This window comes from Musa acuminata, chromosome BXJ3-5 (genome assembly GCF_036884655.1).
Source record: "Musa acuminata AAA Group cultivar baxijiao chromosome BXJ3-5, Cavendish_Baxijiao_AAA, whole genome shotgun sequence".
NCBI lineage: Eukaryota > Viridiplantae > Streptophyta > Magnoliopsida > Zingiberales > Musaceae > Musa > Musa acuminata.
Window position 1 is genome coordinate 16,754,001 of NC_088353.1, and position 17,026 is coordinate 16,771,026.

Genomic DNA, 17,026 nt, shown 5'->3' on the forward strand with positions numbered 1-17,026 from the left:
TGTTATTATCTATTCCCTAAGATTCAATTGATACATTTACAAGTGTCAGAGGTTTCGGGTGTGTTTAGTTGCAGAAGGAGTTCATCAAAATAAATTTTCTCTGAAAATTTTCTTTTGATTGTTCGTTGCTTGTTTGATGTGAAATCCTAAGATCTTATTTCCAGGAAAAAAAAAAGTCTTCAAACATCTTATTTCTTATTTTAGCCTAATTTTCAGAGAAGACTGTTTTTAATATCCCCAAGAGTTGGACTAAAGCAATCCTTCAAGATAGGGTTTGTAGCAGTCTTTTTCCTATCAACATCTTCTTATTATGTTTGGATTAAATTTGGTCCCAAACATAGTTAAATTAGTACGATAGCATTTTAGGCAACATTAACTTGTTCGGAGTCCTAAATTTCTCCACAATTGGATTGCTTCCAAATTGTGATGGAAAATAGAAAGATTAATAATTAATAGTTATTACAGGCAATGATCAGATTGAGCAACTGATAAATCGACATATCCTTTTTTTACTATAACTTGCAATGATCAGAGTTTCTACATCCTATCTGGAATGAGATTCCAGAAGTAAAGAGGCTCTTTTTCTCTTTTTGTCGGATATGTTGTGAACAATATGTCCGAACACGACATCATTTGGCTTTCACTAATCTTCTCGTTTAACCTCAAGAGTGCAGAGGATCAGCTCAGTACGTTTGATAAGAAGTAGATTCTTTCGGATTTTATGTGGTTCTGATGCAAGATTTGGATCGACTACTTATCTTAGTTCACGGCATTTTCCTCTCAAAGTCGGTGTTCCAGAGTCGGAGTTGCTTCTTTCTTCTTCCCGATTCGTTTCGTTGCTCAGAATTCTTAGGCTCTGCCTCAGAATGTCGATCTCTCGATCTCTCTTGCGTGCCTCCTCCTCCATTTTATCCACGCGTGATCGCAGTCTTTCCACTGTCTCCTCTTTGGCTTTCGCCTCCCTCTCCAGCGGCTCGATCATGCCTTCTTCAGCTCCCAAGTAGAACCTCTCCCCTGGAACAGCGGTCGGTGTTAAGCAACAGCTGGGGTAGAACCTCTCCCCTGGAACAGCGGTCGTTCATGCTGTCGTCGGTGCACGTAAATTATTGTGTGTACTAACTACCCACGTCGAGTCCTTCGGATGAGGTCGTCAAGCTCGGTCTTGATGGCCAGGTAGAGCTGCTTCCACTTCTCCACGGCTTCCTCTCGCCGCGCTCGCTCCTCCTTGAGGTGCTCGACCAGGCAATCCGTGCCCAAGCGGAGCCACTCCTTGGCCCCCCTGCTTCCTCTCGCCGCCGTCTCCTCCTCTTCCATCACCCGCTTCCTCAGCTCGGCCGCCTCCTCCCTGTGCTGCCTCCTCTCCTGCTCCCACTCCGCCTCCTTGGACGTGAAGGCTCGCGCCTCCTGCTCCCTTACGCGTCTCATCTCCTTCATCTCTTCCTCTAGCGCCACTACTTTGGCTCTCAGTTCGTTGGTCTTCTTGCGGTGATCGGTGTGAGAACATTTGCTGGCGACACATCCCATGATGTTATTGACCGGAGCCAACTCTTTTGGCGTGTTAGGGAAGGACCGATAAAGGAGGAGAAGAGCGACATGGACTGTCCAAGAAGAGGAGTCGCACTAACTTGTTTAATACGAAAAATTTTCAGATTTATTATTTAACCAGAATGTGACGTTGATAAAATCATGCGACTAACATAAACAAGTTCAAAAGTTTTTATGTGAAATCATCAAAAAATAGGAGAAGAAATACTATAAATAAATTCTCTTATATGATACTAAAAACGAGGAAAAAAAAAAAATCTAGGATGATATGTCCGAAGAAGAATATTTAAATGCTTTTGTTTGCCAACATATAAGACAGTCAGTCGATCAAGATTGATACAAAGGAAAACATAAGAATTTGCTAAAATTAATACTCTTAATTTAAACGAGAATAATTATTCTTTGGATATCAAGAATTGGCCGTCCACATCGCCTCCTATTTCAAACATTATAAATCCCCCCCCTCTCTCTCTCTCTCTCGCTTCGCACACTTTCCAAATGACTCCTCGCTGTCGGCTACGGTAACTTTGGTTAACACTTACGGCTAAGACAATCGCACCAGACCGTGGTGGTGGGGCTCCGCTTTGTTCATCTGATTGGGATTGGGAGTCGAGCTTCTCCGTCGTTCGATGTCAGGGGTGGTCCGCAGTCCCTAGCACGGACAGGAGTCGGGGTCGTGACAGACTCGTCGTTGGCTGCAGATGATGCAGCTCATGAACGACGACTACCACTGGAGTTCGTGAGGGTCCGCTTTGTTCGCTTGTTCATGATGGATTACTGAGACGACAGAAATGGGCCCTGTCTTTTCTTCCTCTTTTTCTTTCTCTCTCCTTCTTTCGGGTCTTGAATTAGAGACTTTTATGGTTGCTTCCTTCTTTGTTTTCAGGCTCTGCACACCTACTGCTAGGGGCTGATTGTCCCTACGGAGGCGGGTCCAACGGAAGGAATGGAGGCGCTGGCCATCTGGTGGTAGATCAATAATGGACTAGAATTAGATGACAATTATGTGCCATTATAGGCCATCCATCTAGTGGAATGATAATTAAGGCTAACTACTCCATGTCGAGTGATTGGGTAGGACCTATGTTAGTGACATGATAAAATATGTAATGAATTTTCTTTTGGGATGGATGTTGACAAATGGTACTTACTATAGAGGGAGGGTGTTAATATATAGGAGAATTTTTTTTAATCTTATTAAAGGTATTCCATAAATTGAAGAAATAATGCATAGTTCAGTCCCATATATATATCGATAAATCGAGAAATGTTAAAATTTTTATAATAAAAAGTGTTTTAGACCCATTTAAAACCTCTTATACTTAATATATATATATATATATATATATATATATATATATATATATATATATATAGTTTTCAGACTTTGTGAGTATAGATAGGTAGGTAAAGAAGACCCAATAATAATACTAAACTGGAAGGATCATAACAAAGTGACTTGCTTTAATTGATACGATCCATCAGTGTCAATCCATCGCATGCATACTAAGATTTCTTTGTGTGTCTTTTGGCTGCCATTTGTATTCGTACCACCGGCATCAAGCGACAGTGCTCGCTTCATCCAAAATCTTTCAGTTTCTATTTTATTATAAATATAAACATTTATGTGATATGATATAAGCCAATTTAGATGATAAATACGTAGTTACAAATGCACGACTCAAGAACGAGATTGAAGTTAAATATTGTTTTTATTTTAATTTTAAGATATTTTCTTGGATAGCAACATATCACAAATTTGTTGGCATGTAAAAGTCTCTGTCGATACTTATTTCTTGTACCTCTTTTGCTTCTGATTTTATACCCACAAAAAAAAAAAAAGTCAGTATAAAATTATCTTAACAAATTATATTGCTTTTTTTTTTTCCCGTCATTGTTCGACTCAAGAATTCTTTTTTACTTGAGGTAAATTTATGCTATCTGGTTTGTCTGTGGGAGTAAAATTATGTCTCCATTAAGGCTCAACAATTGTTGACAACTACTTAATATGCTGCTGCATTAGTTTGCCAATAAGATTTTTTGATCAGATCGATTCAAAAGATTTGTGTCGAGAGTGATCCATGATGGATCATAAGTTGATGACTTATCAAAGACATGTATGATTACTAATATACTTTCATATTCTTTCTTTCAAACTTAATTTCGGGGAGGATGTTGGAAGCTTAATCAAACTTTTATATTTGAGAGCATTTAGTTAATTTTTAATCACTAAATATAATTGCAATTAGTTTCCTAATCTTATCGGATGTGAAATTTTTAATCACTGAGCGGCGATAATACCAAGTGTAGTGTCAGTGTTGGATTAACACTAGCGATGGTACCGCCCAGCGTAGGCAGTAGTACCGCTCGTGCCCAGGAAACCCGGGATGAGATGTTTTTAGGCTCCAAGTTTGAATCAACTTAAAGCATATAAAAACCCCTCTCATCCCTGGTTAAAAGACACAAGCACATAGAGTTTAAAAGTGAAGAAACGCTGCTGTAATCTCTTTAAAAATTCCATCCTCCATTCTTAAGTTTAGAATTATGTAAGAGAGAAGTGTGAGTGCTTGTAAGGGTTGTCTCCTAAACCTGGTAAAAGAAGAAGAGGAGTGTAAGAAGGAGGTTAATCTTCGCCTATTAAAGGAAGATTAGTAGTGGATGCCGGTGGCCTCGATAGAGTGGATATAGGTCACGACGACCGAACCACTATAAAATTGGTGTGTTCTCTGGTTTGCATTTACTTCCTGCCATTTACATACTGCAAATTGAATATTTACTTGCCTACTACATTCACTTCATAAACGTATGCTTTCAAAGTTAAGTTTCCGAAATCGTTTTCAACGTAAACATATTTTATCGTACGAAAGTTTTTGAAGACGTGATTTTACCGCTGCACTAATTCACCCCCCCCCCCCCCCCTCTTAGTGTTGACTCCATTCCTAACAATTGGTATCAAAGCCTCATTTTCTCATTTGGTTTAACACAAAGAGAAATGACTCTTTTCGGTTTTCAAGAGGGCCACTCTCTTATTCGTCCTCCCTTTTTCAATGGAACGGACCACTTATTGGAAAACTCGAATGAGAGTTTTCTTGATTTCATTGAATATTGATTTTTGGCACACTCTTAAAATCACACACAAAGGCACTAGCAAAGTTAAGGATTTTAAAGTTAATTTTTTAATGCATGATTTTGAACATTTTCGAATGAAGCATAACGAAACCATTGTTGACATGTACACCCATTTTACGAATGTCGTCAATGGTTTAAAAGCTCTTGGCAAATGTTTTTCGGATTTTGAACTTGTAAACAAGATTCAAAAGTAACGACAATTCAAGAATCAAAAAAATTGATTACCCTTCTGATTGAAGAACTAATAGTTGATGACCTATGAATTATGAAATGACGTGTAATGCACGTAAAGAACTCAAGAATAACCTTCCAAAGGACAGGAAGGATTTCGGACTAAGAACAATCGAAGATCACTTAAACATAAGATCAAGTGATGGTAAACTTGAACTCCTAACTAATAAATTTTAAAAAGTTAATGAAACAAAAATTAAAGAACGTAACTACTTGTTTTGAACGCAAGAAGAAGAACACAAATTAGGATGAATCGAGCTCCTCCGAATACGAGGAGAAAATCAACAAAGGCGAGGTGGCAAATTATGCCTTAACGACATTCGACAATGAGGTAGTCAAAATGCCTTTAATTTATTTTGAAATTACATGATACTTTCCATGAGTTATTTTTAATTTAGTTTAGAATAATTATTTTTTTAAAAATTACATGTTTAATATAATGAAAATACTAGAAAATTGGGATCATGCTAGTAATTTTAAAAATAATCATGAAAAATAAAAAAAATGATTTTGATTGAAGATGATTTATGTTTAATGAAATCGATTTTATTCTATGCATGAGACTTTGAAGTTATTCACGATGAAATGTTGCTTTTTCGGTTTTAAATAAGATGGATGGTTTTCATACAAAAACATAAGCATATTGATTTAAAATTATGTTTAATGGTTTTATAATTTGAAATTATGCATGATGAATCTTACGATTTATGGATTATCGATTTTTTCCATAATGAAAGTCGCTTATTGATTTTTTTCATAATAAATCTTACACTTTTGTTTTAAACGATGATATATATTTTCATTTGACATAAATGAAAAAAGATATGCTGGAATGAAATAAATCAAATGAATTGAAACAACTGAAAAGAGAAAAGGTTTCTCCTTGAAAAATTTATTTTTTTGACTTTATTGATTTTTCCAAAAAGGAGATTAATGAAAACATGTATATTATACTTTTATGAATCTCATGGATTATGAAAATGATTTGACATTAATGGGTTTTATCGAAATCATGATCTTGATTTCTTGGAATAATATGAGATTATCTTTGATGATCATTTTGATTATTTTGATTCATGGAATTTTGAATTCATGACTTGATCTTTCGTTTGTTTATAAGATAGTTGAAATCTTTGTACTTTTGAATTCTTCCCTTCTCCTTTCAATTTTTGAAATTATGCATGTTATATATTGGAGAATTGAAACCATATTTTGATATCATGCATACCCAAGAAATGTTGATTTGACAAATTGAATAATAATTTTTCTCTTGATTATAACTTGTGATATTTTTTATGAATCATCATATTGATTTCTCGATATTCGATACATGAAATTTTTCTATGAATCAAGATTTTTTCATGCTATGATTCTTCTTCGTATTCACTAAAAATGATGTATTAAAATTAACCATGATATACAACTTGACATCTTGATAATTTATGATTTGAATTTTATTATGTAAAATTCCTTGTATTCATGAAATGTTTATCTCATCACCAAAATTCTCTTGATATTTTGAATGTGATGAAATGAAATTATGCATGAAATATAAATGAGAAGTTAATGATCATGCATGATAGGATGTAATGAATTTTAACATTTAGATACCATCATTTGAAAAGCTATGATCATGTTGCCAAAATGATGTAGCATGAATGCTTGAATATCATGTATGATATACCCATAGTGATGATTGATTTATTTGTATCATGCATGAAGTAAGGATACAAATATATGGTTTTGAAATTGTGCATATTTTAAGTTGAAATCATAATGATGCACAAACATATTGAAACAATGTTGATACTTTACCTTTATCATAATTTGAAAATTGATATAAAGGGTCTTCTCTTCTTTTTGATAATGACAAAGGGGGAGATAAAAGATGCTAGCTCGCACAATTCAAGAAGAAAGCAAAAATTACACTTCTCAAAAGAGAAAAAAGAACTTGCTTCTTGAACATCTCAAATTGTTAGCTTCCATGTTGTAAAATAATGCAACATTTTGTGAACTTGAATATTTGCAAAGGAAGCAAAAATAATTGCACTTCTCGAAAGAGAAGAAATTGCCATCTTGAACATCACCAAGAATTACTAGCTTGAAATCTCAAGAAGATGCAAAAATATGCTATCTTGCACATCGCAAAGAAAAGTAAATATGACAACTTGCACATCTTTAAATTTGTTAGTTTTTATGTTGTAAAACTTGCATATCTAAAACTTGATAGCTTGCATGTTTTAATATGATATAGCACTTGGTAAATTTTTGCTAGCTTGCATGATGATAATAATGGAGATTATGTTTATCATGCAATGAGTTGAACTTATGTTTCCAAACATTTGAAAGTTACACTTCTAATGACAAAGGGGGAGAAGTATGACCATGTTATGCATGATGAAATGTTACAAATATTCATGATAAAATTTGCAATGACTTGAATTCAAGGTTCTATCAATATGACATATTGATAGGGGGAGTTTGTTTAAACTCTAGGAGTTAAGGATAACTCTGTCATCAATTGGTTGTCATCATAAAAAAGGGAGAGATTATTGAATCTCGTATTTTGATGATGAAATTAATTGATAAGTGTTTATGTTTTAATATACAATTTGAGTGATGCAGGATGCTTTGATCGGGATGAGATAATTAAAGCAAAAAGAATCATGTTGGGCCGGAGGAAAACATGTCAGAAGATTGAACGTCGAGCTGGAGGATCGATCGACGTATCGACAGAAGGCTTCGAGCTATGGATTCGGGCATCGGGCCAAGAAGAGCAGATATTGTGATAAGGATATCGAAGTTGCGGAGTCAACTGGCCAATTGGACAATAGGCCGCAAGAGAGGACGATGTGTCGAAAAATCGGACGAAGCGTTGAGGGACCAATGACATGTCGGACAACATGATTAATGCTTAGTATTAATTGTCTAGATCGAAGTGTGTTTTACATGTGTAGGATTAACTACGATAGCAAGACATGAAACAAAATGAAGTCCTAGAGTTAGGTATGCGTTTTCGTTGGGAGTTCGAGAGTTCGTCGGAAGTTCAGACATTTGTTAGAAGTTCTATCGGAACCAGTTGAGAAGTCTCGGAGCTTGCTAGAGAAGCTCGTCGGAACTCACCAAGAAGATCATCGTAAAGTCTAGGAGCTTGTCGGGAGTCCACTGGAACATTGCCGAGAGATCGTCAGAAGTTCGCCGGAGGATCGCCGGAAACTCGCTAGAAGAAACTAGACTTACGGACTTGTTTAGCTTAGAATATGTCTTACGAATTGTAGTTAGCACGTAATTGGGTTTAGATTTGGGCCAACCCAATTAGGGGCCAGTTGGGCCCATGTAAGGACTATGTTGGGCCCAATGAGAGGCCCAAACAGTGCCCCAAGAAGTGGCATTGACGTGACATAGTCTTCGAGACTGTCAGGTGGTGGTATCGCCCTTGGCAGGGTGCCAGGCGGTGGTACCGCTAGTCTGGGTGGTGGCACCACCTAGTAAAGCCTCCTAAGCGGTGGTACCGCAAGACTGAGCGGTGGTACTGCCCAGTGCGGTGTCAGTGTCAGACTGACACTAGCGGTGGTACCGCCCAATGCAGGCGGTAGTACCGCCCGTGCCTAGGAAACCCGGGATGAGATATTTTTAGGCTCCAAGTTTGAATCAACTTGAAGCCTATAAAATCCCCTCTCATCCCTGGTTAAAAGATACAAGCATAGAGAGTTTAAAAGTGAAGAAACACTGTTGTAATCTCTTTAGAAATTCCCTCCTCCACTTATAAGTTTAGAATTCTATAAGAGAGGAGTGTAAGTGCTTGTAAGGGTTGTCTCCTAAACCCGGTAAAAGGAGAAGTGGGGTGTAAGAAGGAGGTTAATCTTCACCTATTAAAGGAAGATCAATAGTGGATGCTGGTGGCCTCGACGGAGGAGGAATCGGCGGAGTGGATATAGGTCACGACGATTGAACCACTATAAAATTAGTGTGTTCTCTAGTTTGTATTTACTTCCTGCTATTTATATACTGCAAACTAAATCTTTACTTGCCTACTGCATTCACTTCATAAACGTATGATTTTAAAGTTAAGTTTTCGAAATCGTTTTCAACGTAAATAGATTTTATAGTACGAAAGTTTTTGAAGATGTGATTTTACCACTGCACTAATTCACCCCCGCTCTTAGTGCTGACTATGTTCCTAACAATTGGTATCTGAGCCTCGTTTTCTCATTTGGTTTAACACCCAAAGAGAAACGACTCTTTTCGGCTTTCAAGAGGGTCACTCGCTTATTCGTCCTCCCTTTTTCAATGGGACGGACTACACTTATTGAAAAACTCGAATAAGAGTTTTCTTGCTTTCATTGAATCTTGATTTTTGGCACACTCTTAAAATCACATACGAAGGCACTAGCAAAGTTAAGGATTCTAAAGTTAATTTTTTAATGGATGATTTTGAACTTTTTCGAATGAAGCCTAGCAAAACTATTGTTGACATGTACACCCGTTTTACGGATGTTTTCAATGGTTTAAAAGCTCTTGGCAAATGCTATGATTCTTCTTGGTATTCACTAAAAATGTTGTATTCAAATTAACCATGATATGCTACTTGACATCTTGATAATTTATGACTTGAATTTTATTATGTAAAATTCCTTGTATTCATGAAATGTTTATCTCATCACCAAAATTCTTTTGATATTTTGAATGTAATAAAATGAAATTATGCATGAAATACAAATGAGAATTTAATGATCATGCATGATAGGATGTAATGAATTTTGACATTTAGATACCATCATTTGAAAAGCTATGATCATGTTGCCAAAATGATGTATCATGAATGCTTGAATATCATGATATGCCCATAATAATGATTGATTTATTTGTATCATGCATGAAGTAAGGATACAAATGTAAGGTTTTGAAATTGTGTATATTTCAAGTTGAAATCATAATGATGCATAAACATATTGAAACAAGGTTGATAATTTACCTTTGTCATAATATGAAAATTGATATAAAGGGTCTTCCCTTCTTTTTGACAATGACAAAGGGAGAGATAAAATATGCTAGCTCACACAATTCAAGAAGAAAGCAAAAAATTACACTTCTCAAAAGAGAAGAAAGAACTTGCTTCTTAAACATATCAAATTGTCAGCTTCCATGTTGTAAAATAATGTAACATTTTGTGAACTTGCGTTTTTGCAAAGGAAGAAAAAATAATCGCACTTCTCAAAAGAGAAGAAATTGCCATCTTGAATATCACCAAGAATTGCTAGCTTGAAATCTCAAGAAGATACAAAAATATGCTATCTTGCACATCGCAAAGAAAAGCAAATATGCCAACTTGCACATCTTTATATTTCCTAGCTTGTATATTGTAAAACTTGCATATCTAAAACTTAATAGCTTGCATGTTCTAATATGATATAGCACTTGGTAAATTTTTGCTAGCTTGCATGATGATAAAAATGGAGATTATGATTATCATGCAATGAGTTGAACTTATGTTTCCAAACATTTGAAAGTTACACTTCTAATGACAAAGGGGGAGAAGTATGATCATGTTATGCATAATAAAATGTTACAAATATTTATGATGAAATTTGCAATGACTTGAATTCAGGTTGAATTCAAGGTTCTATCAATATGGAATATTGATAGGGGGAGTTTGTTTAAACTCCGGGAGTTAAGGTTAACTCTGTCATCAATTGGTTGCCATCATAAAAAAGGAAAATGTTGTTGAATCTCGTGTTTTGATAATAAAACTAATTGATAAGTGTTTATGTTTTAATATGCATTTTGAGTGACGCAAGATGCTTCGATCAGGATGAGACAATTAAAGCAAGAAGAATCATGTTGGGCCGGAGGAAAACATGTCAGAAGATTGGACGTCGGGCCGAAGGATCGGTCGACGTATCGACAGAAGGTTTCAGGCCAAGACGAGCGGATATTACGCCAAGGATATCGGAGTTGCAAACTCAACTGGCCGATTGGGCAATAGGCCGCAAGAGAGGACGATGCACTGAAGAATCAGACGATGCGTCGAGGGACCAATGATATGCCGGACAACATGATTAATGCTTAGTATTAATTGTCTAAATCGAAGTGTGTTTTACATGTGCAGGATTAATTGTGATAACAAGGCATGAAGCAAAATGAAGTCCCAAAGTCAAGGACGCGATTTCGTTGGGAGTTCGAGAGTTCATCGGAAGTCTGGATGTTCGTCGGAAGTTCTGTCGGAACCAGCTGAGAAGTCTCGGAGCTTGCTAGAGAAGCTCGTCAGAACTCACTAAGAAGATCATTGTGAAGTCCAGGAGCTTACTGGAAGTCTGCTGGAACATTACCGAGAGATCGACGGAAGTTCGCCAAAAGATGATTGGAAGCTTGTCGGAAGAAACTAGACTTATGTACTTGTTTAGCTTAGAATATGTCTTAGGAATCGTAGTTAGCACGTAATTGTTAGGATCGGAGCGGCACTAAGAGGGGGGGGGGGGGGGGTGAATTAGTGCAGCAAATTAAAACGTCGGTTTTAACAAATCTTTCATACGATAAAAAATCGAACTCGGAAGTGCTTAACTTGAAAGCATATTCGTAAAGTTGTGCAGCAAAGGTAATGAGGAAATAAAGCATGTAAGAAGGTTTGCAGTAATGTAAATAGCAATAATGAAATGCAAACCAAAGATCATGCCGATTTTAAAGTGGTTCGGTCAAATGACCTACATCCACTTGCGAGGCCCTCTTCGATGAGGCTCCCACCTTCCACTAGCAAATCTCTTGAAGGGAAAGGGCAAATACCCCTCTTACAACTCTTTACAAGCGGTTCACACTCTTACAAATTTTCAGTAAGAAAGAAGGAGGTGAACACTCTAGCAAATTGAAAACAAGACTTGCTACGACTTTTCTAAGACCTTTCTCTCAATCAATTGCTTCTCAAAAAGTTGTTATCTCAGCTGAGATTTGAGGGGTATTTATAGGCCTCAAGAGGATTCAAATTTGGGCTCCAAAATTTAAATTCTCTTTAGTTCCCGATGCTGGCGGTGCCACCGCCTGTCAATGTTTGACACTGACAGTGGACTGGCGGTGCCACCGCCCAGCCAAGCGGTGTCACCGCTTGGCTCTCGGGTGCTGGGCGGTGCAACCGCGCAGTCTGGCGGTGCCACCGCCAGACCCTTCGGTTCACTGGTCGGGCTTTAAATTTAGCCCAAACCAAGTTTAATTTTGGGCCCAATTGACCCCTAACCAGGATAAAGGATTATCTCTTAATCCTAATCCTAATTACATGTGAACTACATAACTAAAAACATCCTAAGCAAGTTTTCAACCACGAACGTCGAGTCTTGTTCCGGTGAGCTTTCCGACGAATTTCTTCCGACGGACTCCCAACAATCTCCTGATCTTGTGATGACTTTAACGAGTAGCCGAGCCTTCTTGGTGATCTCCGCGAACCTTCGACGATCTCTTCGGCGAACTTCCGAAAATTCCGACAGGTTCTCGATTTCTTCTCGGTTGGTTCCGGCAGCATCTCCAATGATTCTTCGGTCTCTTAAACGTCCATCGAACTTGACTATGGTATTCTTGCTTTATGTTTTCTGGTTATCGTAGTTAATCATGCACACTTAACTCAATAATATGGATTAGGTCAATTAACCTATCAATTGATTTTATCATCAAAATCCGAGATTCAACAATCTCCCCCTTTTTTATGATGACAATCAATTGATGACGGAGTTAAACGTAACTCCCCTTATCTATATGCCATATTATGAGAAGATAAAAACACTTGAATTCCATCCCATTGAATTCAAGCATAAATCGATAAGTTCTAATCGTAGAACTTATCGTTATTCTCATTAAGCAATAGTAAATACGAAACTTTGATGAAAATCATTTTCAAGTCAAATGATAAGGGATGATTTTCACTATGACAGGAGATAAAGATTTTTAACATAAATTTCATGATATAGATGTAAGGCATGCTTTCAATATAATCAATCAATCTTGCGATATTATCAAGGATTTTACAAGGCATATAAGACATTCATATCACATAATCAATCAATCTTGCGATATTCTAAAAAAATTTGTAAGGCATATAAGACATTCATATCACATATAAGTCAATCTATCAAAATGGTACAAGTCATCACTTTTCTCCCCCTTTGTCATCAACAAAAAGGAGATGAGACTTTGAAACACACAATTTGTGATCATCAAATCAATAGAGAAAAAAAAATCAGCATTAAGATTAATCATTCAAATTTGCCAAAAATATTTATCCAGAATTCATCTTAAAAAAATCAGCATTCATCCAGAAAAAAATCAGCATATATCCAGAATTTTAAACATACATCTAAGAAGAAGGTTTAGTTTTCGTTCAAAAGATGACAGGCTTCGAACTTGATATTAAGAGTAAACAGAACAGAATAAAAAGATACATCAATTAATCCTTAGGAGGTAATCCATAGTGCTGATACATAACATCTATTTTTTGATTCATTTGTCGTAGTTCCTTCAAAATTTCAATTTGCTGGAGTTGAATTTGTTCTTGCTGCGATTTGAGTTGGTCTTGTTGGAATTTGATCTGAGACAGTTCTACCATAATGAGTCCTTCAGAGGATGAAACAGGAGCTGAAGGTGGTGTGCCAAAGGGACTAGGAGGAGGAGATTCATTTCCCCTAAAAATTGATGTTTCTGATTGTTCTACTGGTGGAGGAATAGGATCAATCCTTCTAGGTTACCTTACCCATATTCCATTGTTAAATGTGCACCTAAGTCTCTTTAGTAGATTTTTATTGATGATGTTATATCTATCACTTTGAATTGTTTCTGTTGAATCTCGGATTTTGATGATGAAACTAATTGATTGTGTTTAGATGTTTAACTGCATTTTGAGTGATGCAGGTCTACTCGATCAGGATTAGACAGTTGACGCAGGAGGAATTGACGTTGCGCTGGAGGAGATCACGTTAGGATATTGGACGGCAGAAGGCTTCGGACGTCGGGCATCGAGCCAAGGAGAGCGGAACTGCGCCAAGGATATCGGGGTTGCGGAGGTCAACCACCGATTGGGCAACAAGCCACAAGAGAGGATGATGCGCTGAGGAATCGGATGAAGTGCCAACCAATGACGTGCCGGGCAACGGAATGTCGATTCGCATTGTAACAATTGTCTAGATCGGAGTAGAGTTTTGGATTGTGTGTGCAGGATTAACTACGATAACGATGAAGACATAAAGCGAAACAAAGTGCGGAGTCAAGCGCGAAGGATTCGTTGGGAGTTCAAGAGTTTGACGGAAGTCCGAAGGTTCGTCGAGAACGCTGCCGGAACTCGCCGAGAGAGATCGTAGCTTGCCGAAAAAGCTCATTGGAACTCTCCAAGATCAAATCGTGAAGTTTAAGAGCTTGCCGGGAGTCCGTAGAATGGTTATCGGAAGACCGCCGAAAGTTTGTCGGAAGCTCGCCGGAAGAAGTCTTGACTTTTGGATTTTGTAATAGCTTATAAAATGTCTTTAAATTCGTAGTTAGCATGTTAATTAGGGTTAGGATTAGGTATTAATCCTATAACCCAAGTAGGGGCCAATTGGGCTCGAGTTCGGACTAGTTTGGGCCAAGATTGAAGCCCAACTAGTGGGCTGAAAACACTGTAGTTGGGCCGAAAACACTGTAGGCGGTAGCACCGCCTGGGCTAGGCGGTGGCACCGCCCAGTGCCCGAGAGCTGGGCAGTAGCACCGCTTGAGCTGGGCGGTGGCACCGCCCAGCACTGTCAACGTCTGATAGTAGCAGGCGGTGGCACCGCCAGCATCGGGAACATAAGAGAATTCAAATTTTTGGAGCCCAAATTTGAATCCTCTTGAGGCCTATAAATACCCCGCAAGTCTCAGCTGAGAATACAACTTTTGAGAAGCATTTTGATTGAGAGAAAAGTCTTAGAAAGTCTTAGCAAGTCTTGTTTTCAATTTGCTAGAGAGTTCTCCTCCTTCTTTCTTATTGAAAATTTGTAAGAGGTTGAACTGCTTGTAAAAGGTTGTAAGAGGGGTATTTACCCTTCCATTTCAAGAGATTTGCTAGTGGAAGGTGGGAGCCTCATCGAAGAGGGGCCTCGCAAGTGGAGTAGGTCATTTGACCGAACCACTCTAAAATCGGCGTGATCTCTGGTTTGCATTTCATTACTGCATTTATCTTTCTGCAAACCTTTACTTTGCTAAGTTCACTGCCCTCATCTTATTACGTACGCTTTCAACGCAATTAAGACGATTTCATACGAAACATTATTTTTATCGTACGAAAGATATTCTAAAACCGAAGTTTTAATCCGCTGCACTAATTCACCCCCCCCTCTTAGTGCCGCTCCGATCCTGACAGTTTCTTCATCGGGTGGGATGCAAATGTCATAGGCAAGAAGAAATCTAGTGATTAACCCCCCATATGGCAATATAGTATCTTTAGCTATAATATCCTGCATGTGTTGCCGTATTGAGTATCCAAAACAGTATGTTGATCGGTCATAATCCAATACATGGTGCTTATCTCTATTAGACTCATTTCATTAAGATGATATTGCTTAGGGAATAATATGCTTGTTATGATATGATGAAGAATCTTAGAGTTAAAAGGTAGTAAGTGTTCACAACTCTTAGGTATTATTCTGAGGTCCGAGTTTGCAAAAATAGTTTCGACAGCTTCGGTGTAAGTTGCTCCTATTATATTAACATCCCATTTACCTCTAAAATAGCAGCCCTTATCTTTTTCAGTGATTCCAATTAGTTCACAAATAGTATTATCAGAAATCCTAATTTGTGTTCCTAAAAGGTAAGTACTTAGGCTATCGTTATCTACCCATAGGTTTGCATAAAAGAGCCTAACTAACCTAGGATAAATTGGTTCATCTATTTGTAGGAGAGGTAGGGCCTCTAGATGAGCAAACCACCTAATGGGTTCTAAGTCTCCTAGTTCCTCGAGATCAACGTGTTTACCCTTATGGATATATCTTGTTTCAAATTTTGGAAACCTAAGGGCCTCTTCTTTGGATCTAAAAAGATCGTGGTCATATGAATCTCCTTCAATCTTTTTCCCTTTTGATCTCTTAGGAGACATTATCTAGACAAGATGATAGAAAAAAAAAAATGAAATTGTAATGAGTAGGTAAAGCAAGAAGAGGAAGGAAAGATTTTACCTCATGGAGTGTTTCTTGGAGGATGGAGAGCTTGGACCAATAAGAATCCCTCTCCAAGAATTCTAGAGGTTAGAATGAGAGTTAGGAAGGTTTTTTGGAGAGTTTGAGGGAGGCCTTCTCGGGTTGGGGGCGGTGTCACTGCCGGCCCTAACCCTTGGTATTTAAAGGGTGTCTCGGGCGGTGCCACCGCCTAGCGCCCGAGCGCTCAGGCGGTGCTACCGCCGGTTCTGGCGGTGCCACCGCTAGCGTGCTGCAGAAGAAGAAAGAAAATCCTTTCTTCCCCCTTTTGTTTTTCAGAGATGTTTGACTCAAGATAGGTTAAGATAATGAGTTGTACTTCAATATGTCATCTTGAATCGAAGGAGAAGGATCAAATTCACCGAGGAAAGGAGAGAGGATGAAAAACTTTACGGAAAATCCATTCAAACAAGTTTATTCTTAGGGACAATTTAACATACCTAATTCCCTTCTAGTGAATTCAAATTGGTCTTCATTCAAAGCTTTTGTAAATATATCTGCTAATTGATGCTTTGTGTTAATGAATTCTAGAACAACATTATTGTTAAGGACATGATCGCATATGAAATGATGCCTAACGTCGATGTGCTTAATTCTAGAGTGCTGAATTGGATTTTTAGTAAGACATATGGCACTAGTATTATCATCCAAACAACTTGTGCACAGCATGCACTTGCAGCAATGTATTCGGCTTCCGCCGTAGATAGTGCAACTGAATTTTGTTTCTTAGAAGTCCATGAAACAAGTGCATGTCCTAAAAATTGGCATGTTCTGAATATACTTTTTCTATCTATCCTGCATCCGCCAAAATTGGCATTTGCATAAGATATTAAATCAGATTTTTCAAAATTTTCTTCGTAATCGATACCTTCTTCTTGGTTGAAACCTTTGACCACTAATCTAGCCTTGTTTCTAACCACGATACCATTTTCGTCTTGCTTGTT

The 17,026-nt window shown here is 37.7% G+C and overlaps 1 protein-coding gene across 1 annotated transcript; it reads right to left on the bottom strand.

Annotated features, from left to right (window-relative positions):
* Positions 1-474: 474 nt before the first annotated feature.
* LOC103985284 (uncharacterized) lies at positions 475-1,566 on the bottom strand. Its single transcript, XM_009402939.3, has 2 exons — positions 1,128-1,566; positions 475-1,014 (listed from the first exon to the last, which is right to left on the bottom strand). The coding sequence occupies exons 1-2, from the start codon at positions 1,522-1,524 to the stop codon at positions 755-757; spliced, it is 657 nt and encodes a 218-aa protein (XP_009401214.3). The 5' UTR covers positions 1,525-1,566; the 3' UTR covers positions 475-754.
* Between the last annotated feature and the right edge of the window lie 15,460 nt (positions 1,567-17,026).

What these genes read in the sequence shown, in the direction of transcription:
- LOC103985284 (XM_009402939.3), bottom strand. Translation starts at nt 1,524, where the DNA reads ATGGGATGTGTCGCCAGCAAATGTTCTCACACCGATCACCGCAAGAAG. An exon ending in CCTCATCCGAAGGACTCGAC is followed by an intron (nt 1,015 to 1,127) that starts GTGGGTAGTTAG and finishes CCGCTGTTCCAG; the next exon opens with GGGAGAGGTTCTACTTGGGA.